A 21,939-nucleotide genomic window follows, 5' to 3' on the forward strand; every position below is an offset into this window, starting at 1 on the left:
ACTATATGGAACTACCCACAAATAGGTTACATGCAGAGGAACCCACAGATGCCACAGTACAGTTCCCCCCAGCCTGGCTCAGCCTTATCTCCACGTCAGCCTTCCGGAGGACAGATGCACACAGGCATGGGCTCCTACCAGCAGAACTCCATGGGGAGCTATGGTCCCCAGGGGAGTCAGTATGGCCCACAGGGTGAGTATACTACCCAGGTAGGAGTACATGGAGGTGAGATGATATGGTGGGTTATAAGAGTAGGACTCTCCTTTGCCTTAAATCCACCAAGTTCAGGCCCTAAAGTAGGGCAGGACTGCCGTCATGGAAGAGTCCTTGAATATCCCTGAGCCTCTATTTCATCTGTAAAATGGGGATAAGGTATTTAGCCAAAGACTGAGCACAGACAATCAATGATAATTATTTATTTATTTATTTTTATTTTTAGTAAATTATTTATTTACTTTTAGTAAATTAGTCCTAATAGAATAGATTTTTGCTCAGAATCAGCCCTAGATGGATCTAAAGCTGAATGTCTTACACAGAGCTTGGTAGATGAAGATGTAGAAAGGAAAGGATTCTGGGAGTTGAAGGACCTATATACATATAGCAGCATGGTCGGCCTTGCCTGCCAGCCAGCCTTGCTCTGTGCTATGCTGCCTTGAAGATGAGGGGGGACAACTGAGGCCTTCCTTTGACTGCTCCTGACCTCCCCTTTACTTTTTTTTTAAAGAGACCCTGAAGTGGTTTTGTTTTTTATTAAGTAGACTTAAGGTTGGTCTCTTTCCAGACCAAATATTGAATGATTCCCATTGTTTATTATCTTTGGAGTTTTAGAGTTGAGTGATAAATTGAGTTGCTAATTTGCATCTTCTCTCCTTCCCCTTCCAGGAGGCTATCCCAGGCAGCCAAATTATAATGCCTTGCCCAATGCTAACTACCCCAGTGCAGGCATGGCTGGAAGTATGAACCCTATGGGTGCTGGAGGTCAGATGCACGGGCAGCCTGGCATCCCACCTTATGGCACACTCCCTCCAGGGAGGATGAGTCATGCTTCCATGGGCAACAGGCCTTATGGCCCTAACATGGCCAATATGCCACCTCAGGTTGGGTCAGGGATGTGTCCCCCACCAGGGGGCATGAACCGGAAAACTCAAGAAACTGCTGTCGCCATGCATGTTGCTGCCAACTCTATCCAGAACAGGTAAGGCTTGGGAAGTGAAGAGGGTATCAGTGCAGGGAGACAAACTGTAGGCATTCAGGTCATTGAGATACTTCTGGACCTAAACCATGTCATCTTGGTAAATAATGTGTTTTATTAAGAGCTCTTTAGAAAACTAGGTTTCCTTACAGTGAAAAATAGAACAAAAATGCTGATTTGTAAGCATCTTAGATTGATCTCAAATTTCACATGACCAGATATCATATATAAAGAACCTTATAAAGCACATGTTATTTTGATTAGTAAAGTGAGTCTTCAGAGTTTCTTCATTTCTTCTGGCAATCTAGATTCTTGGTTTCTAAAAGGATTTTTAATGATACACATGATTTGGGTCTGTGGTGTGAGAAATACAGGATGGTGAGGTTGTGGTTTGCCATTTCTTCCACTGTTCTTTGTGGTCCTGTGTATTTGACTCTGGTGCAAAAGTGCAGAAGGCTCATGTGATTTGGTTTAATGACTTCAAGATTCATCTCTTCTTCCTAGGCCACTGACTTCAGTGACTATGATTCTGCTGTTTTGAAGGCTCTGTGTACCCCATTGTTCTTAAAGTGACTCTTAACTGAGATGTTGATAAACCAAGATAGAATAGAGTGACTTTAAGGAGGTGGATTTGGTGTAGTACTTCTGAGCGAAGGAGGCACAAAGTGTGCAATAGGCCCATCAAGAAAGAATACAAAGCCCATCTAGGTGTTGTGCTCTTAGGGGTCCTATTTTGTTGGGGTGACCTGACAGTGTGATAAAATTGAGCAATTGATCTAGGCCTTTTACCATAGAGAGAGCCCATACATGGAAACATAGCTTGACTTTGGAGATGCCTTCAAGAGAGGCAGTGCTTAAGAGACACAGTAGGGCTTCATTCTTCAAGAAGTGTATCCTGGAGTTCCCGTCGTGGCGCAGTGGTTAACGAATCCGACTAGGAACCATGAGGTTGCGGGTTCGGTCCCTGCCCTTGCTCAGTGGGTTAACGATCCTGCGTTGCCGTGAGCTGTGGTGTGGGTTGCAGACGTGGCTCGGATCCCGCGTTGCTGTGGCTCTGGCGTAGGCCGGTGGCTGCAGCTCCGATTCAACCCCTAGCCTGGGAACCTCCATATGCCGCGGGAGCAGCCCAAGAAATAGCAACAACAACAACAACAACAAAAACACAAAAAAAAATTAAAAAAAAAAAAAAAAAGAAGTGTATCCTTTAGATCCGGCGTTGCTATAGGCTCTGGTGTAAGCCAGCAGCTCCAGCTCTGATTCGACCCCTAGCCTGAGACCCTCCATATGCCGCAAGTGTGGTATGGTCCTAAAAAAGACAAAAAAAGAAGTGTATCCTTTAAAATTGAGCTTTGATTTCCTTTTGGGAACTTGAACCCATTTAGAACATTTTGTGTATGGAGGTAAAAGATAAGAATATCTGTGAGACCCATAAACTTTTTCCTAGTAAGCCTAACTAGATGATCTTGGTTTACATAACCCGACTTAGCTTAAGTCCAGATCTGAAAGTTCAGTGTCTCAAATTCTTGTCTCTCTCTCTCATGCTTTGCATCTTCTTTCTCAGGCCGCCAGGCTATCCCAATATGAATCAAGGGGGCATAATGGGAACTGGACCTCCCTATGGACAAGGAATTAATAGTATGGCTGGCATGATCAACCCTCAGGGACCCCCATATCCCATGGGTGGAACCATGGCCAACAATTCAGCAGGTAATTCCTAGTCATTGCTCATCCCTGGGATTTTTTCCAGAAGTGTCCGATGTCACAAACCTATTGGACTTTTTTTCTCTTTTATAGGGATGGCAGCTAGCCCAGAGATGATGGGTCTTGGGGATGTCAAGTTAACGCCAGCCACCAAAATGAACAACAAGGCAGATGGGACACCCAAGACAGAATCCAAATCCAAGGTAATGATTTATATCTTGACTTCTCAACTTTCCGTCCCATGCTTTCAGCGATAGTAAGGAAAAAGAAAAGAGAGTGACTAGCGGGCCTTTTATGACAAAGACTAGAAAATTTTGGAAAGGGCTGCTTTTGTCTCTTCTTACCATGAGTTTTCCCAGGATAATAGTGCCTTGACTTAGATTCGACTCAGCCTAAGGGAGCCCTAATGTAAATAGCATAATGTTTTTAACAGTTGTCTGATACGGAGGAAATGCCAGGCCTACAGTGTAAAAATTCTCTGTACTGCTCTCTCTGAAACTGTGACCCCTATCCTCACACCGTGATAGATGGTGTATGCCATGCTAGTTGCTCTTCTCTTCCTGGACCTCACTCAGAACAGCAGGAATGGTTGGTGCCCTATGTTCTATAAAGCGGGGAGAAGAGACAGATGGGATTTGGGTCCTTAGCCTCTCTGAGTTGGTCCTGAACATGCTGTCTTTTGGACTATCTGGCATTCTGGGGACCTGCTCAGTATTTGAGTAATTTGAAACATTTCAGCCCTTTGTCGTACCTCATTTTCCCTATCTTATAAAGTAGGGGAAATAAAAATCACAGCTGCTCCTCTTGTGGACCTTCATCTCTGGCTTCTAGACCCTTTTAGGTTATCATCCTATCTTAGATAGGATAATAGCCAAAGTCATTCAAGCAGGTGGGAGACCTTTCCTTTCTTGAGAGGAGGAAGTTTCTTTTCATTGTAGTCCATTGTTTCAAGGTTGTGTTTTGAGTTTCCTGAGTTTTCTGAAACAGTCTGTAAAAATATATGCAGGCTCCTGGGTAGTGGTGTGGGAGTAGTAGTGAAACTGATGTCAGGTGGACAGTGGTGTGACCATTCAGTCCTGCTATACTTAAAAGCCATGATCTTAGGCATGGCCTCCTTGTGCCTACACCCTGTCTTTTAAGAGAAGGATAATTAGTAATACCAGATGTGTAGTCAGTGTTAGCTTCCTTCCTTTACAGGAAGGTCTAGCTCCCTTTTGGTTTTTGCAAAGGCAGGGCAGGTGTTAGTGACCTCCCCAGAATAAGAAGCTTTACCACTGCCATAATCAAGGGGCTTCTAAGACTCTTAGCATAGACTTTGAATCTGACCAGTTCCTATAAATCTTGACCTGCCCCTTCCAGAAATCCAGTTCTTCTACTACAACCAATGAGAAGATCACCAAGTTGTATGAGCTGGGTGGTGAGCCTGAGAGGAAGATGTGGGTGGACCGTTATCTGGCCTTCACGGAGGAGAAGGCCATGGGCATGACAAATCTGCCTGCTGTGGGTAGGAAACCTCTGGACCTGTATCGCCTCTATGTGTCCGTGAAAGAGATTGGTGGATTGACTCAGGTGAGTTCCTAGCACCTGGCTTTCCCTGTGGTTTCAACAAGCCTCTCTCTAGGTACTCAGTGGCTTCACTGGTGCCATGTGTCCCACAGGCACATCACCTGTTCCTGCTTTCTGAGACCTCTGGATAGTATGAAGTATCAGCAATAAGTTACTATGTATCCAGAGTCCCCCTGGGGTCCAAAAATAGGACAAGTCTGTGGGCATTCTGATTCCCTGGCAGGCAGTTTGGTATAGTAGACATGGGAAAGGTTCCGAGATGGGTCTGGTTTTGTATTCTTTCTTAGGATCAAGGTGTATAACCACTCTGAGCACTCATTTTTCTTACTTGTAATATAAGGACTTTGCTAGACTTTCAAAAGCTTGAAATAATCAAACAAAGCTTTCAGCAAGATTTTTGCCACATAAATTGGTCTGCAAGATGGTACGAGGGTAGCCAAAGTAGTTGCTGATCCTTTCATTTTAAAAAGTTTTCCAATGGAGACAGAGTTCCAGGAGCTACTTCATAGAAACAGTCTATGAAGGAAGAAGTAAGTGGGAAATCATGTTTTGTCTGTATGGGAGACGTAAGTGAATGGATTAATCTCTGCTGAAAACTTCAAACTGAGCACCACCCTGTTTCCCTTGCCCTAATATCTTACATCTTTGTTTTACACCCAGCCCAGGAGGCAAACAGATGAGGCACCTCTGGCAGACAGCGCACTGTGCCTTGCAAACTTTCCTCCAATGATATGTTCTGTAGTCATCATACCAAGAGCCTGCTATTGGATCTGAGTTTGTGGCTGAGCTCAGGGGGAGGCGTGGTAGGGAGGGGAGTATTCCAAACCTAAATCAGAAGAGGAAAACAGCTGTCACCAGCAGAAAAGAAAATGATTGGAATGAAGCCAACCAAGAGTCAGTTGTGAATTCCTTCTCCCTCAGGCTTTATTCCCCTCTCCAACAAAGGAAAATAAAACAAGACACGTGTATACCGCCACATAACTGGTGTGGGAAGCAAAGCCATAGCAGGTTTCTGAGGTGACCCTGGGCTCATTCCCACCATTCTCCCTGGTGTTGAGTTCCCACTCTCAGGCCTCTCCTACCTGTAAGGACAGGGGGCATTGGGTTAGGTTTGGCATACTTTTGATTTCTTAGGCTTCTGGAGCCACTGGACCTCAGATGAAGTATGAGGGAATCCTAAAGGCTGGGTCTGTCTTCTAGTTTGCAAAAGGTTTCCAGACTTTTGGCTGCTATGATGTGCTTGAAAAGTTGAGAGGAGAAAGAATGTTTTGTTTTGTTTCTGCTTTTCGGGGCCGTACCTGCAGCATATGGAGGTTCCCAGGCTAGGGGTCTAATCAGAGCTGTAGCCACCAGCCTGTGCCACACCCACAGCAATGCCAGATCCGAGCTGTGTCTGCAACCTACACCACAGCTCATGGCAACACTGGATCCTTATTAACCCATGGAGCAAGGTCAGGGATCAAACCTGCGTCCTCATGGATACTAGTCAGGTTCGTTAACCACGGAGGCATGATGGGAACTCCGAAAGAATGTTATTATAAGTGAGTTTTTGAAGGATCCAAGAAGGCAAAAGATGAGTCCTGAGCTATTCCTGAAGGATAAGGATTAGTAGGGCTTAGGTAGAGTGATGGGCCATTCCAGCTGACTGGCCCAGGTGGCATGAAGACGGGAAGGAGTCTGGAAAATACCATACCCTACCAATGCCACCTCTAACCTGCAAGACTCAGCTCAGATGTTACCTGCTCTAGGAAGCATTCCCGGTCATCTCCCCTCCATCTAGGTTGTTCCTCCCCTTGCTACCTTATCACTCTTCTTTCTGGTGTCACAGGTACTAGATCAGCAGATATCAAAACATACTGAACTCCTTGTGGATTGAAACTGGAAAGCCAGTGTTCCCAAACCTTTGAGAGACAGGCTAACCACATGGTGGATGAATAAACATAAGGATACATGAAGAAGGAGACCTGCCTGGCTAAAGCAGAAAGACTAATTGTAGGGACTGGGGACTGGTCTTGATCAGTGTGTTCTGAAGCTGAGGAAAGGAGGCAGAACCATAGGCTGGCCACTGGGAAGGTCCAAAAAAAAAAAGTCATAGGGCCTGAAGCATCTCCTGGACAATCAAGACAGTGACTGGTAAGGGAAAGGAGCTTGTAGTTATATATTACTGAGATATAGGGAGCAGTGACGCAAGAATGTCAAATTTGCAAGGAGCCCCACATTGAGGAAAAAAATCATGTATGAAGACCCCTAGTTTGACAAAGTAAATCAAGCAGAGTGGTCATTGATACTGCCATACGACTCCATTTTATAAAATGTTAATTTTTATCAGTGCATTTAGAATATGATTTGGGGCGTTCCATTGTGGCTCAGTGGGTTAAGAACCCAGCATATTATCCATGAGGATGCGGGTTTGATTCCTGGTCTCACCCAGTGGGTTAAAGGATCCTGTGTTGCCACGAGCTGTGGTGTAGGTCACAGATGTGGCTCAGGTTCATTGTGGCTGTGGCTATAGGCTTAGGCCAGCAGCTGCAGCTCTGATTCAACCCCTAGCTCGGAAACTTCTATATGCCACAGGTGTGAACTTTAAAGAAAGAAAATTTTACAAAAAAAGAAAGAAAAAACAAATAATTTGGATCTGATGGTGGTTTGCACATCATTTTTCAACAGTACACTTGAGTAAAGCAAAGCCCACACTTTCTGAATTCTGTTCTAACGGTCATGTGAAGTTTGTCCTGTTTTGAATAAGCACTCTCTGACAGTTGCAGTGATCTATGGATAGAGCTTGCTGAGGGTAGAGGGAAGCTATGGGTTTAGTGTTTGTTGTGGACTATCCACTAAGCGAGGTTAACTTTTGTGATTAACTGAGAACTGTGGTTTCACAAGGTGAATACCTGATAGCTTGGTGGGGTGTGGAGTTTATGGGCAAGAAGACCAGATGGAAGGTGTACCCTAACTCTCCTGGTTGGTTGTACAGGTCAACAAGAACAAAAAATGGCGGGAACTTGCAACCAACCTCAATGTCGGCACCTCAAGCAGTGCTGCCAGCTCCTTGAAAAAGCAGTACATCCAGTGTCTCTATGCCTTTGAGTGCAAGATAGAACGGGGAGAAGACCCTCCCCCAGACATCTTTGCAGCTGCTGATTCCAAGAAGTCCCAGCCCAAGATCCAACCTCCCTCTCCTGGTAAGGATTGGATGAGTAGCCCCACAAAGGCTCACCTTTCAAGGGTCCAGGCTTCTTATTCACCTGTGCCTGCCACCAGGGATGTGTGTTCTGCCCTGCCTACCAGAGTTCAGCATGTTGGCAAAGCAAAGACCAGGCAATGGCGACTCCCTTGGGAGGTAGTCTGCAGCAGCCTTTACGTTTTAATTTTCATTGTGCACCTGGCATCATGCCAAATGTTTGTAAACTAGTGAGTGGGAGGGACACTAGAGGAGTTGGAAATCTAACAAATAGCAGTGAAGCAGGGCCATCTGGGAGCTTTGGCCCACTGATGTCAGCGCCTTATAATGCAGCTCAGACTAGAGTCCTGAATTCCCCAGGGGGCTGAGATGGTAATGAATGGAAAAGGGAGGGGGTGGGGAGGGACTATGAATGGAACTCTCTGCTAGGAATGCCTCTGCCCACCCTCCTTTCTGAGAGAAGGATGGGGCCTGGACAGGCATGGGGAGGGAAGAAGGCCAGGCCTCCTGGAAGGTGGGTGTAAACACATGTGCCCTGGTATTGACCTCTGAGGGTGTAATGAGTGCCTGAGATGACTCATCAGCTGGGGAGCCTAAGCAATGGGATATTTGCTGCTGGGAATGGTAACTAATGGAAACATTAATTACTGGTAGTTCTGTGTTCATCAGCTTAAAGGAACGTTGGAACCTGAGGGGTGACACTGTGCTAGATGCTCGAGAATAGGAGTTCCTAGGCTCTGAAAGTGTTCTCTCTGCGGGTTTGGGGGCAAAATGGACACCCCCACCACCACTACCACCACTCAGCATTCCAGGGCCTCTGACTGGGAGTTTGTCTACCAGCATTACAGGGTTTAATAGCTTAGATAGGGTCCTTGGGAAAGTAAAGAGTAGTCAGGGAAGCTGACAGAGACTCAAGGAGTCACCAGCATGTGGATGGCGTCGCCACACCACTCCTGCTCTCCAAATGTGAATTGTGGCAAGCAGCAGTAAAGCCCCAGATTCTCTTCTTTATTACTGGCCTTGAGATTCCCTGCTGAGAAGGGTGACAGACAGCTCTAGCCTCATAACAATCTTTTTCATAGAGATTCTGGGACATTTGTGTGTTTCTGTGAGGGTTAAACGCTTTCCTGCTTACCCTGCATCTCTGTCCACAGCGGGATCAGGGTCAATGCAGGGGCCACAGACACCTCAGTCAACCAGCAGTTCCATGGCAGAAGGAGGAGACCTGAAGCCACCAACTCCAGCATCCACACCACACAGCCAGATCCCCCCATTGCCAGGCATGAGGTGAGGCCAGGAGCAGGGGCAGGTGCTTTGGGGAATCCTGGGCCCGAAGTGCATGAGCTCCTGTGCAGCTCAGGGGGTCCCTGGTCTCCCGACCAGTGAACCCATGTGCCTCGCGTTATTGGAGTAATAGCTTCGTTTGGGGTCTAATGAGCTTTCCTCACTCTTGAGCAGGAGCAATTCAGTCGGGATCCAGGATGCCTTTCCTGATGGAAGTGACCCCACATTCCAGAAGCGGAATTCCATGACTCCAAACCCTGGGTACCAGCCCAGTATGAATACCTCTGACATGATGGGGCGCATGTCCTACGAGCCAAATAAGGATCCTTATGGCAGCATGAGGAAAGGTGACCAACTGCAGTTGGCCTTGTGTCCTTCAGGACAGGGCCAGGGGATGGGGGGATATCTTGAGAGTGGTTCAAGGTTCCTATTGAACCATCCTCTGAGATGAGGCACTTCTGGACCTAACCCCCTCCTTCATCCTCCTTTTTTATTTCCTGCTCTTCACCGTGTCACCCCTTTACATGCCTCTTTAGATCTCTGTTTCAATCCTGTCAGAAAAATAGTTGGAACAAACCTGAGCTCTGAGAGGTCCTTGGCCTTTGGGGCAAGCAAAGTATAGGTTGTTAGGCCTGCTGAACAACCACTTTGCTCACTGTCTTCCCTTTTGCTCTCAGCTCCAGGGAGTGATCCCTTCATGTCCTCAGGGCAGGGCCCCAACGGCGGGATGGGGGACCCCTACAGTCGAGCTGCCGGCCCTGGGCTGGGAAATGTGGCGATGGGACCTCGGCAGCACTATCCCTATGGAGGTCCTTATGACAGAGTGAGGTAAGCATGGCCCCCACTCCAGTCCCACCCCAGACCCCACGGCTAGCACGGACTCAACCTGCTTCTCTGCTTTTTCTTTAGGACGGAGCCTGGAATAGGACCCGAGGGAAACATGGGCACTGGAGCCCCACAGCCGAATCTCATGCCTTCCACCCCAGACTCGGGGATGTATTCTCCTAGCCGTTACCCCCCACAGCAGCAGCAACAGCAGCAGCAGCAACGGTGAGTGAAGCTTGGTCTTGGTGCTGCTGTGGCTAAGGCTTTTCGCCATCCCACCCTGATCCTCTGTTTCTCTCCTTCCTGCAGACATGATTCCTATGGCAATCAGTTCTCCACTCAAGGCACCCCTTCCGGCAGCCCCTTCCCCAGCCAGCAGACCACAATGTATCAGCAGCAGCAGCAGGTGAGAAAGGTAGTGGGTGGGATGACACTGGTTCCTCTGAGAGCCAGTTAGAAAACCTTGGTCAAAAACTTGAGATGGTTTGGTGTTCTTCTTCCCAAATAGCCATTTTTGTCTAAAGAGCCAAGCCCTCAATCTTCTCCCTGTTTGGAGTCTAATCCAGTCTCTAGTTCTCTGCAAGTGTTAGAAACAGGCCTTATTTTGATTTTTAAACTTTGCTACGTTTTTCTACGTAGAGCAAGGGAGAGACAGAGGGAACAAAGAATGGTTCTTACTTTCAGAAACAATTTCAAAAGATAACGTGTAAAGGTGATTCTTTTGTTCCCATGGAATCTGTGTCCCCTCCTCTCTCAGAGGGGCAGAAGTAAGCCCAGTACGTGTCTGATGTAGCCATCTTGTCAGCTGTAGGTCTCCTATCCCCGGGTTCAGAGTATTAATTTCCCCTCTGCTTGTCCCTATCTTAGAATTACAAGCGGCCAATGGATGGCACATACGGCCCTCCTGCCAAGCGGCATGAAGGGGAGATGTACAGCGTGCCATACAGCACGGGTCAGGGGCAGCCCCAGCAGCAGCAGTTGCCCCCAGCCCAGCCCCAGCCTGCCAGCCAGCAACAAGCTGCTCAGCCTTCCCCTCAGCAAGATGTGTACAACCAGTATGGCAACGCCTATCCTGCCACTGCCACTGCTGCTACTGAGCGCCGACCAGCAGGCGGCCCCCAGAACCAGTTTCCATTCCAGTTTGGCCGAGACCGTGTCTCAGCACCCCCTGGCTCCAATGCCCAGCAAAACATGCCACCGCAGATGATGGGCGGCCCCATACAGGCATCGGCTGAGGTTGCTCAACAAGGCACCATGTGGCAGGGGCGTAATGACATGACCTATAATTACGCCAACAGGCAGAGCACGGGCTCTGCCCCCCAAGGCCCTGCCTATCATGGCGTGAACCGAACAGATGAAATGCTGCACACGGATCAGAGGGCCAACCATGAAGGCCCATGGCCTTCCCATGGCACACGCCAGCCCCCATATGGTCCTTCTGCCCCGGTGCCCCCCATGACGAGGCCCCCGCCATCTAATTACCAGCCCCCACCAAGCATGCAGAATCACATTCCTCAGGTATCCAGCCCCGCTCCCCTGCCCCGGCCAATGGAGAACCGAACCTCTCCTAGCAAGTCTCCCTTCCTGCACTCTGGGATGAAGATGCAGAAGGCAGGTCCTCCAGTACCTGCCTCGCACATAGCACCTGCCCCTGTGCAGCCCCCTATGATTCGGCGGGATATCACCTTCCCACCTGGCTCTGTTGAAGCCACACAGCCTGTGTTGAAGCAGAGGAGGCGGCTTACAATGAAAGACATCGGTAAGGAGACCTCCTTGATTGGGTTGCTGAATCTGCCCCTTTGCATCTTGTTCATTGTTCTCTCTCCATCCCGATGTTCTGGATGAGTTAAAAGCAGGTCCAGTGTTGACTAAAAGAGAGTCCAAGAACTTTGGGTAAGGAAGAAATCATCTGATATCAGGCTTTACTAAAGGAATCGCCACACAGTGATGTCCTAAGAGAGCTTAGAAGCCCTGAGGGGCAGATGTGTGTCATCTCCCAGATGGGAACTGCCTCTCACCATGTGTTCTCTTCAGAGTAGCCTGACTGATGAGCCAGCTCTGGGGTGGGAGGGCCCCTGCCAACCTGGGCTTGGTGGATGGACGACGTGGAGGTTTATTTCAGGAACCCCGGAGGCATGGCGGGTGATGATGTCCCTCAAGTCTGGGCTGCTGGCAGAGAGCACATGGGCATTAGACACCATTAACATCCTGCTGTACGATGACAACAGCATCATGACTTTCAACCTCAGTCAGGTGAGTACAGGTGCCTGGGGAAGATTGGGAAGGCCTAGGATCTTCTTGACAAAGACAGTGCTAAGCGACCAGGGAATTAAGCCATCCCTGGTCAACATGATCTCCTCCCACTTGTTCTCTGATACCTTTCGAGCCAGTACTTTGCCAGCAGCCATGGGCCCCCAGTACTGAGAACAGCGATAATTACTGTTCAGTCAGGATTGACCTCAAAGGAAATTTGGGAGGAACGTTTTGATATTGATAAGAAATGTAGGTTCTGTTGATGTCAATGAGGACACAATGTTTTTCTAGGCTACTAAGAAGAACCTATGGTCTATATCAGTGAGCAGAGCAGTTTCTTTATTTTCCCTTTTTTTTTTTTTTGTCTTTTTGCCTTTTCTAGGGTTGCTCCTGCGGCATATGGAGGTTCCCAGGCTAGGGGTCTAATCGGAGCTGTAGCTGCTGGCCTAAGCCAGAGCCACAGCAACATGGGATCTGAGCCACGTCTGCAACCTACACCACAGCTCATGGCAACGCTGGATCCTCAACCCACTAAGCAAGGCCAGGGATCGAACCCACAACCTCATGGTTCCTAGTTGGATGATTTGTTAACCCCTGTGCCACAACGGGAACTCCTTCCCTTTCTTCATCCACCCTAAGTACATGAGGTCTTTGTTGATCTCCTTTTTCTAAGATGCAGAATAGGAAGTGTAAAGAAGGGCGGGAGCTGGGAGGGTGGTGAGCAGGTGATGTTCTTGCAGAGGTTATTGTTCCAGGTCTTCCCTCCATTGGATACTCACCTTGAGTTTCCCAGCTGGGAAGAGTTTCTGCTACACCATCCTACCCTTTATTGATTTGTCAGTTGATTGATTTGATCATCCTAGGTACCTTCCAACTGTCTATCAAGGAGTTGACTAGGAGGCATTGTTATTAATAGTTAACCATTACTGTGCCCTCGCTTTGTGCTAGGTTCTTCATATTTTCTTTTGTGTCATCCTTACACAACAGCCTTCTGAGGCAGATTTGGCCACTTAGAGATGAGTAAATAGGCTCAGAGTTTTATCTTTGCCCAGGTTCACCCAGCTGTTAGCAGAGTCTTTCTGAATCCAAAGCTTGCCTCCCATGAGAAAGAAAAGGAACAGATATTGATTAATTTCCATAAGCCAGGCACTTGACATACTCCATTTAGAACTTAGAACAACCCTATAAAGTTTAGGGATTTCTATCATTTTTAATGGAAAGGTGGAAAAACTACAGATTAGAGTTTAAATCACACAGATAGGTCCTGGAAAAGCCAAAATTCAAACCTAGATCTTTTTAATTCTGAAGCCCTATTTTTTCTTTTCTGCTATACTCTTCAAGAGACTAATCTGACTAGAGATTAGTGTTTTCTCTGTACAGGATCTAAGCTGGAATTTGGGTCTGTCTAGCACCAGCTTGGAACAGTGTTTGGAGAGCCTAAGCCTCACACCACTCATCATGTTGCATGATGCACAGAGGTCTAGCCTCCTGCAGTGTCAGGGAGCTTGGGGAAGAGAGCACATGAGCATCTCTCTATCCTGCAGTGTGTTTGGAAGGTGTCATCCCACCATGCCTGGCCTTGGGCTCCACTTGGCAGTGGGATGTAGAGAGCATCCTAAGAAGGAGAGTGGCAGTAACCAATGGCTGGGAAACTGGGCCTGGTGAAGAAAAGCAGAAATTGGTTGGGAAAGAGGAGCCTAGAGCTGGGTGGGGTACAGAGTTGTTGGTCAGTGTTTCCATAATGCTGGATGCAGGCGTATGTGAGGGTAGGTTGGGCAGAAGGAAGAACTTGGTGAGAGGCAGGAAAGAGTTGAAATGATTTGCTTCATGGAGAGCCTTTGGGAAAGGAGAACTCTGACTCTCCCAGTGTTACAGACATCTCAACTAGAAGGAAAGGGGGTAAGATTAGATAGAAGACCTGACTCCTCTCCTTATCCAGGAGTTCCCTCTGTGGTGCAGTGCGTTAAGGATATGACTGCAGTGGCTCGGGTAGCTTCGGAGGTGTGAGTTCAATCCCCAGGCTGGCGCAGTGGGTCTGGGATCTGGCGTTGCCATGGCTGTGGCTTAGATTCAGTCCGTGGCCTGGGAACTTACATATGCCACGAGTGCAGAAAAAAAAAAAAAGATTGTCTAAGCTCATTTTACTCACTTACTGTATTTCCTGTTCTTTCTCTTTTAGCTCCCAGGATTGCTAGAACTCCTTGTGGAATATTTCCGACGTTGCCTGATTGAGATCTTTGGCATTTTAAAGGAGTATGAGGTGGGTGACCCAGGACAGAGAACACTACTGGACCCTGGGAGATTCAGTAAAGCATCTAGTCCAGCTCCCGTGGAGGGGGAGGAAGAAGAAGACCTTCTAGGTCCTAAACTAGAGGAGGAAGAAGAGGAGGAAGTAATTGAAAATGATGAGGAGATGGCCTTTTCGGGCAGGGACAAGGCTGCCTCAGAGAACAGTGAGGAAAAACTGATTAGTAAGTTTGACAAGCTTCCAGTGAAGATCGTACAGAAGAATGACCCATTTGTGGTGGACTGCTCAGATAAGCTTGGACGCGTGCAGGAGTTTGACAGCGGCCTGCTACACTGGCGGATTGGTGGGGGGGACACCACTGAGCATATCCAGACCCACTTTGAGAGCAAGACAGAGCTTCTGCCTACCCGGCCTCATGTGCCCTGCCCACCAGTCACCCGGAAGTATGTCACAGCAGTAGAGGGTACACCAGGGACAACAGAGCAGGAGGGTCCCCCGCCTGATGGCCCTCCAGAAAAACGGATCACAGCCACTATGGATGACATGTTGTCCACCCGGTCCAGCACATTGACAGAGGAGGGAGCTAAGAGTGTAGAGGCCACCAAGGAAAGCAGCAAGTTTCCATTCGGCATCAACCCAGCACAGAGCCACCGGAACATCAAGATCCTAGAGGATGAACCCCACAGTAAAGATGAGACCCCACTGTGTACCCTTCTGGACTGGCAAGATTCCCTCGCCAAGCGCTGTGTCTGTGTCTCCAATACCATCCGAAGCCTGTCGTTTGTGCCAGGCAACGACTTTGAGATGTCCAAACACCCAGGGCTGTTGCTGATCCTGGGCAAGTTGATCCTTCTGCACCACAAGCACCCAGAAAGGAAGCAGGCACCACTAACTTATGAGAAGGAGGAGGAGCAGGACCAAGGGGTGAGCTGCAACAAAGTGGAATGGTGGTGGGACTGCTTGGAGATGCTTCGGGAAAACACCTTGGTCACACTCGCCAACATCTCGGGGCAATTGGACCTCTCCCCCTACCCTGAGAGCATTTGCCTGCCTGTCCTGGACGGACTCCTACACTGGGCAGTCTGCCCTTCAGCTGAAGCCCAGGACCCCTTCTCCACCCTGGGCCCCAACGCCGTCCTTTCCCCCCAGAGACTGGTCTTGGAAACCCTCAGCAAACTCAGCATCCAGGACAACAATGTGGACCTGATCCTGGCCACTCCCCCCTTCAGCCGCCTGGAGAAGCTGTATAGCACCATGGTGCGCTTCCTCAGTGACCGAAAGAACCCTGTGTGCCGGGAGATGGCTGTAGTACTGCTGGCCAACCTGGCACAGGGCGACAGCCTGGCAGCCCGTGCCATTGCAGTGCAGAAGGGCAGTATCGGCAACCTCCTAGGCTTCCTAGAGGACAGCCTTGCTGCCACACAGTTCCAGCAGAGCCAGGCCAGCCTGCTCCACATGCAGAACCCACCCTTTGAGCCAACTAGTGTGGACATGATGCGACGGGCTGCCCGTGCGCTGCTCGCCCTGGCCAAGGTGGACGAGAACCACTCGGAGTTCACGCTGTATGAATCACGGCTGTTGGACATCTCGGTATCACCGTTGATGAACTCATTGGTTTCACAAGTCATTTGTGATGTACTGTTTTTGATTGGCCAGTCATGACAGCCGTGGGACACCTCCCTCCCTGTGTGTGTGTGCGTGTGTGGAGAACTTAGAAACTGACTGTTGCCCTTTATTTATGCAAAACCACCTCAGAATCCAGTTTACCCTGTGCTGTCCAGCTTCTCCCTTGGAAAAAAGTCCTATTTCTCTTTTCTCCCTGCCCCCCACTGGTCCCCACCTTTTTATTCCCTGTCCTCACTTTACTCCCCTCAGGACCCTGCCCTATTTGAAAAGACAAAAGCTCTGCCTACATAGAAGACTTTTTTATTTTAACCAAAGTTACTGTCGTTTACAGTGAGTTTGGGGAAAAAAAACAAAAAATAAAAATGGCTTTCCCGGTCCTTGCATCAACGGGATGCCACGTTTCATAACTGTTTTTAATGGTTAAAAAAAAGGAAAAAAAATACAAAAAAAAAAAACCTGAAGGACAAAAAAGGTGACTGCTGAACTGTGTGTGGTTTATCGTTGTACATTCACAATCTTGCAGGAGCCGAGAAGTTCGGAATTGTGGACAGACCCTGTTCACTGGAGAGGCCTGTGCAGTAGAGTGTAGACCCTTTCATGTACTGTACTGTACACCTGATACTGTAAACATACTGTAATAATAATGTCTCACATGGAAACAAGAGAAAACGCTGGGTCAGCAGCAAGCTGTAGTTTTTAAAAATGTTTTTAGTTAAACGTTGAGGAGAAAAAAAAAGGCTTTTCCCCCAAAGTATCATGTGTGAACCTACAACACCCTGACCTCTATCTCTCCTCCTTGATTGTATGAATAACCCTGAGATCACCTCTTAGAACTGGTTTTAACCTTTAGCTGCAGCGGCTGTGCTGCCACGTGTGTATATATATGACGTTGTACATTGCACATACCCTTGGATCCCCACAGTTTGGTCCCCCTCCCAGCTACCCCTTTATAGTATGACGAGTTAACAAGTTGGTGACCTGCACAAAGCGAGACACAGCTATTTAATCTCTTGCCAGACATCGCCCCTCTTGGTGCGATGCTGTACAGGTCTCTGTAAAAAGTCCTTGCTGTCTCAGCAGCCAATCAACTTATAGTTTATTTTTTTCTGGGTTTTTGTTTTGTTTTGTTTTCTTTCTAATCGAGGTGTGAAAAAGTTCTAGGTTCAGTTGAGTTCCTGATGAAGAAACACACAATTGAGATTTTTTCAGTGATAAAATCTGCATATTTGTATTTCAAACAATGTAGCTAAAAAACTTGATGTAAATTCCTCCTTTTTTCCTTTTTTGGCTTAATGAATATCATTTATTCAGTATGAAATCTTTATACTATATGTTCCACGTGTTAAGAATAAATGTACATTAAATCTTGGTAAGACGTTTGTGAGGTTTTTATTGTTTTCAAATTATTTAAAAGATTGACCTTTTGAGGGTTTGGGGGAGCAGGTTCTGCTCTTGCAAATCTCCCTTGGTATGTTCTCTTCCTAAATGGTGGCATCTTGGACCCTGTCATTTCTGCACCATATTCCACTTGACCTTCCACCTCTACCGTGTAAGTAAGTCTGAATTTAAGAAAGCTCTGAGGAGTTCCCGTCGTGGCGCAGTGGTTAACGAATCCGACTAGGAACCATGAGGTTGCGGGTTTGGTCCCTGCCCTTGCTCAGTGGGTTAATGATCCGGCGTTGCCGTGAGCTGTGGTGTAGGTTGCAGACGCGGCTCGGATCCCGAGTTGCTGTGGCTCTGGCGTAGGCTGGTGGCTACAGCTCCAATTCGACCCCTAGCCTGGGAACCTCCATATGCTGCGGGAGCGGCCCAAGAAATAGCAACAACAACAACAACAACAAATAAACACATATAATAATAAAAAAAAAAAGCTCTGAGATATTTCACCTGCAAGAGGAAGTTCTAGGCATAAAACTTCATTAGCTTCTTGAAATAAAGTGGGTTTAAACAGCCAAAGAAATGGATGATAATCTAGGGGGGAAAAAATTGGAAATAATTAGCAAAGGGAAAATCTCTGTTTTTGTTATAAATATTCAACAATGAGACATTTATCTGGAGGCAGCCTCTAACTTAACCATTTATTTTTCTGGACTGGCTTTCTTCCCTGATTCCAGATTAGAGCATTCAGATGCCTTCTTGACATCTCTGGAAGTTTTAATTTGAACACACTCGAGCTAAAACACCCTGTCTTCCCCTAGAAACCTGCTTCTATAGTTTTCTCAGTAAGCAGCAGTTCCATCGCTTGGCTAAAAATACCATTGACTTTCCACTTGCAGTCTGTTAACACTCTTCAAAAAGTAATCCTCAGACCAGCTACTGCCACTGTAGTTCAAGACGCCATCACATCTTGAACTCTTAAAATATCTTCCAAACTGGCCTCCCTGCTTCTGCTTTGCCCGGTATTTGAGCTTATTCTCAACATAGCAACCAGAAAGTTTAAAACCTAACATCAGAAGTTCCTGTCGTGGCTCAGTGTGGTTAACGAATCCTACTAGGAACCATGAGGTTGCTGGTTCGATCCCTGGCCTTGTTCAGTGGGTTAAAGATCCAGCGTTGCCGTGAGCTGTGGTGTAGGTTGCAGATGTGGCTTGGATCCCGAGTTGCTGTGGCTCTGGTGTAGGCCAGCAGCTACAACTCTGATTAGACACCCTGGCTTGGGAACCTCCATATGCCACAGGAACAGCCCCAGAAAAGGCAAAAAGACCAAAAAAAAAAAACCAAAAACCCTAAGATCAACATCTTTTTCAGTGTTTCAGCCTTCCTCTGAGTAACAGTCCAGATCTTTATAATGACCTACGAGGTCATCACTTATCCATCCTGCTGTTACCACCCTGGTCCCCTCTCTTTTCTCATTGTTCATTCAACAGCTATTCCCACCTTGAGACCTTTGCACTTACTGTTCCCTCTGTCCAGAATACTCTTCCAGATAACTGCATGGCTCAGATCCTCATCTCCTTCAGGTCTTTGCTCAGATATCATCTGTTTCCCTTTTATTTCCCTTCTCTACTTGATTTTTCTTTATAGCACTGTTACTATAAAGAAAATACAGTATTACACATACCTATTGTTTTCTGCCATAATTAACATAAGTTCCCAGAGGACAGGGAGAACTTAATTTTGTTCACTGCTATATCCCTGACCTACAGCACAGCCTGGCTTCTCTGTTCCATCTCCTTCCTTAGGGAAACCATGGAGTAAACCAGCAGCAGTAACAGAGGAAATGCTATTATTGTGGACACTTAGAAATGAAACTTGAAACAATAGCTTTCTTTTGAGTACCTACTTTTTTACCAGACATTGTACATCAAATAATTCCACAGCAGTCCCGTGCCTGTGAGGTCGGTATTCTGGCTCCCATTTTATAGTTGAGGTAAGCAGCTTGTTTGAGCTCACACGAAGTTCTCCTTGACTCCAAGTCCCATGCTTTTCCTAATACACCACACACCACCTCCTTCCTGGGGTGGAGGACAACCAGAAGTAACTGAATCTAGCTGTGGAGCACCACAGGCAAGATTTTTTTTTTTGTTGTGTGTAGCATGAAGTAAAACTGTCCCAAGAATTTCAATCAAGTGTTTGTCAAAGTGTGGTTGTTCATAATGGTCAGGGACAGGAATGAACACTTCGTATTTCTCCATTGAGAGAGGGGGAAATAGAGACAATTGGCTAAACTTTGTCAACTAGGATGCCTCCCTAGGACTCTTCTGGAAAAAAACCAAATGGCAAGCTTTTCATATCCATATTTTGGTAATAGTGCTAATGGCTATTTTGCTCTGGGTTTCCTTTAAACTCCAATTTCTAGTCTAGAAAGTGCATTTCTGGGCTGTGTGTGGAGCATTACCTAGGAGTTTGGTTTCCTGGGTTCCTTTCATCTGCTCTCCTGCAATGCAGGAGGAGCCCAGCCTGGTCTCCAGTTTCTGACTGGAGTTACCACAGGCCTAAAGAACAGCTAGCCACTGAGCTGTGAGTAATTTGCTTTTGAGAAGTAAATAGAACCTCGCCAGTAGAGAACCCAGGGGTGTGGCCAGTAGTTCTTTTCCCAGGCTCCTCCCTTCCCACCCCCTAAATGACCTTAACCTTCTTTCATAGCTGGAGAGCAGCCAAGTCCAGCCTAAACAATACTCTCAACCTCATTGGCTCTTTTGCCTTGCAGCTACTACCACCCCCAAGTGGCTAAGGCCCTTCCCACTAGACCTCTCGGTGGGGTCAAGGTTTTGTAACTACTAAAAGGCAAACACCAGAGTTCCCTTGTGGTGCAGCAAGTTAAGGATCCGGTGTTGCTGCAGCGGCCTGGGTCCCTGCTGTGGCACGAGTTCAATCCCTGGCCCAGGAACGTTCACTTGCTTTGCAGGTGGCCATCCTCAAGTGATACATACATGGCTGAGACTTCTGGTAAACGTCCAAGACCTGATTGGTGCCATCCTCTAGTTTCAGGATGGATGCGTCATCCAGCATCCTTGGAAACTGCCAGCGAATGCCCACAAAAAGTATCCACACTAAAAGTACCATAAAGTTCTGGTAAGGCACAGCTGCCTGTCATCAAAGGCATTAGTCCTGCCTGCTAACAGTTGACAGAGTCAGAGGCCAGTATGGTCATTTTTGTCCCATAATGATGTGGCCTCAAAGCCAAGATCAGGATTAGCTGTGCCATCTTTCCCATCAGATTAGAGCCATGGAAAGTTTAGTGTCTGGAAATTGAGTTACTGAGAGATGGCCAAGGCCACATCCAGATGTGGTGACAGAGCAAGGCAAGGCAGCTACGGAGAAATGCACTGTCTAGTTGCTCCAGGGAAGTAAAGTGTTCCATGAGAACTACAAAACTTCCTTCACATCTTCAGTGGGAAAATCATTTGCTCCACTTTTTGTTTAGAGAGTTATAATAGCCCATCTTTATCAGCTCTTTGTTCAGGTCTTTTCAGCTAAGACCTGAATGTAGTGGGCTGGCCAAGGGGTGGTTGGCAGTGAAGCATTTCAAGCATGGTAAACAGCAAGATCAGAGCCAGGCAAGTTCAAGAAACAGAAATGTAACTCTTACATTCTAGGACCCTACTAATAGTAATGCACCGCTTGCATTGTTCAGTTGGGAATTTGAATTATGAGAGTTTTTCTTGGTGGTGTAGGATATTTGCTGCTGCTTTTTTTTTTTTTTTTTTCCTTTGGTATTTCCTTCTTAATATAAGTGGCTGGGTGGTGGAGAATAATTTGGGAGCCCTGGGATACATCTCTGCCTCCCTGGCTCTCCCACAGTGCTGGCCGCTCAGCTGGTTCCCCGTGTAGATACAGGCTCCATTTTAGCTGCAGACTCTAAACGCAGACTGGAGTGAGCTGCCTCCTCCACTACTTACTCACAGCCTTGGAGGCCCAGAACCCCCCTCCCATCCCACCTAGTCTTCTTCCATTCTGATAAGCCAGAGCTTTCAGAGCAGAGATTCAGCTTCCTTGTTTTCCAGTCGGAGCAGGAGCCAGAAAATGAAACAGGAAACAGAGCGGAAGAGGAGGGGGTGGGTAGTTGAGAAGGAAAGGAAGGAGAAATTGCAAGAAAGTAGAGCTGAAGATCTGAAGGATGACAGCTGAGCTTTAGAAAACATTCTGACTTGTCAGAAGAGGCCCCTGTCCTTTTTACAAATAGATTTTTGAGGAAACTTGATGTGGACAGAGGGAACCTTAAGAATGCATGTCTTTCTCACAAAGGAAGGATAGTTCATTTCTCAATTTTGTTTCTGCAAACAGAGTGCTGCTTGGAGCCTCATAGACTTCTAGAGATTCAAGCCACAACCTTAGGCCCCAGTCAGCAGTGTGCCCCACAGCTTTGCTGATTCACTCACATGCCTCTGGAGCTTTTGAGAACAAGGTATGTCACCATAAAACCTGGGAGAAGAGTCTTTTAAACTCCATTTTACCCCTTCTCCTCCAACACACCAGGATGAAAATGTGATTTATCCACCTTAAACGCAACAAAACCTGAGGAAGTTTAGGTCTCAGGACCTAAAATGAGCAATAAAGAATCAAAAGATCCAGTCTCTGGCCCCCCAGAACTGCTGTGGGCTAGTTGTCATTGCTTGGAG

The 21,939-nt window shown here is 47.3% G+C and overlaps 1 protein-coding gene across 1 annotated transcript in view; it reads left to right on the top strand.

Moving 5' to 3' along the window:
- ARID1A (AT-rich interaction domain 1A) overlaps positions 1-17,250 on the top strand; it is a 74,559-nt gene extending 57,309 nt beyond the window's left edge. The window contains exons 7-20 of the mRNA XM_021095631.2: positions 26-193; positions 884-1,196; positions 2,755-2,900; positions 2,988-3,097; positions 4,254-4,463; positions 7,435-7,642; positions 8,796-8,928; positions 9,100-9,272; positions 9,603-9,753; positions 9,835-9,975; positions 10,060-10,156; positions 10,618-11,509; positions 11,873-12,003; positions 14,183-17,250. Coding sequence (XP_020951290.1) covers positions 26-193; positions 884-1,196; positions 2,755-2,900; positions 2,988-3,097; positions 4,254-4,463; positions 7,435-7,642; positions 8,796-8,928; positions 9,100-9,272; positions 9,603-9,753; positions 9,835-9,975; positions 10,060-10,156; positions 10,618-11,509; positions 11,873-12,003; positions 14,183-15,913 — 4,604 coding nt within the window. The 3' untranslated portion in view covers positions 15,914-17,250. The remainder of the gene's footprint in view (positions 1-25; positions 194-883; positions 1,197-2,754; positions 2,901-2,987; positions 3,098-4,253; positions 4,464-7,434; positions 7,643-8,795; positions 8,929-9,099; positions 9,273-9,602; positions 9,754-9,834; positions 9,976-10,059; positions 10,157-10,617; positions 11,510-11,872; positions 12,004-14,182) is intronic.
- Positions 17,251-21,939: the final 4,689 nt, after the last annotated feature.

The sequence above is a fragment of the Sus scrofa genome, chromosome 6 (genome assembly GCF_054392235.1).
Source record: "Sus scrofa isolate SSC_HxYL_T2T_F1_AM1 chromosome 6, Sscrofa_HxYL_maternal_Yorkshire_Landrace_v2.0, whole genome shotgun sequence".
In the NCBI taxonomy this organism is placed as follows: Eukaryota; Metazoa; Chordata; class Mammalia; order Artiodactyla; family Suidae; genus Sus; species Sus scrofa.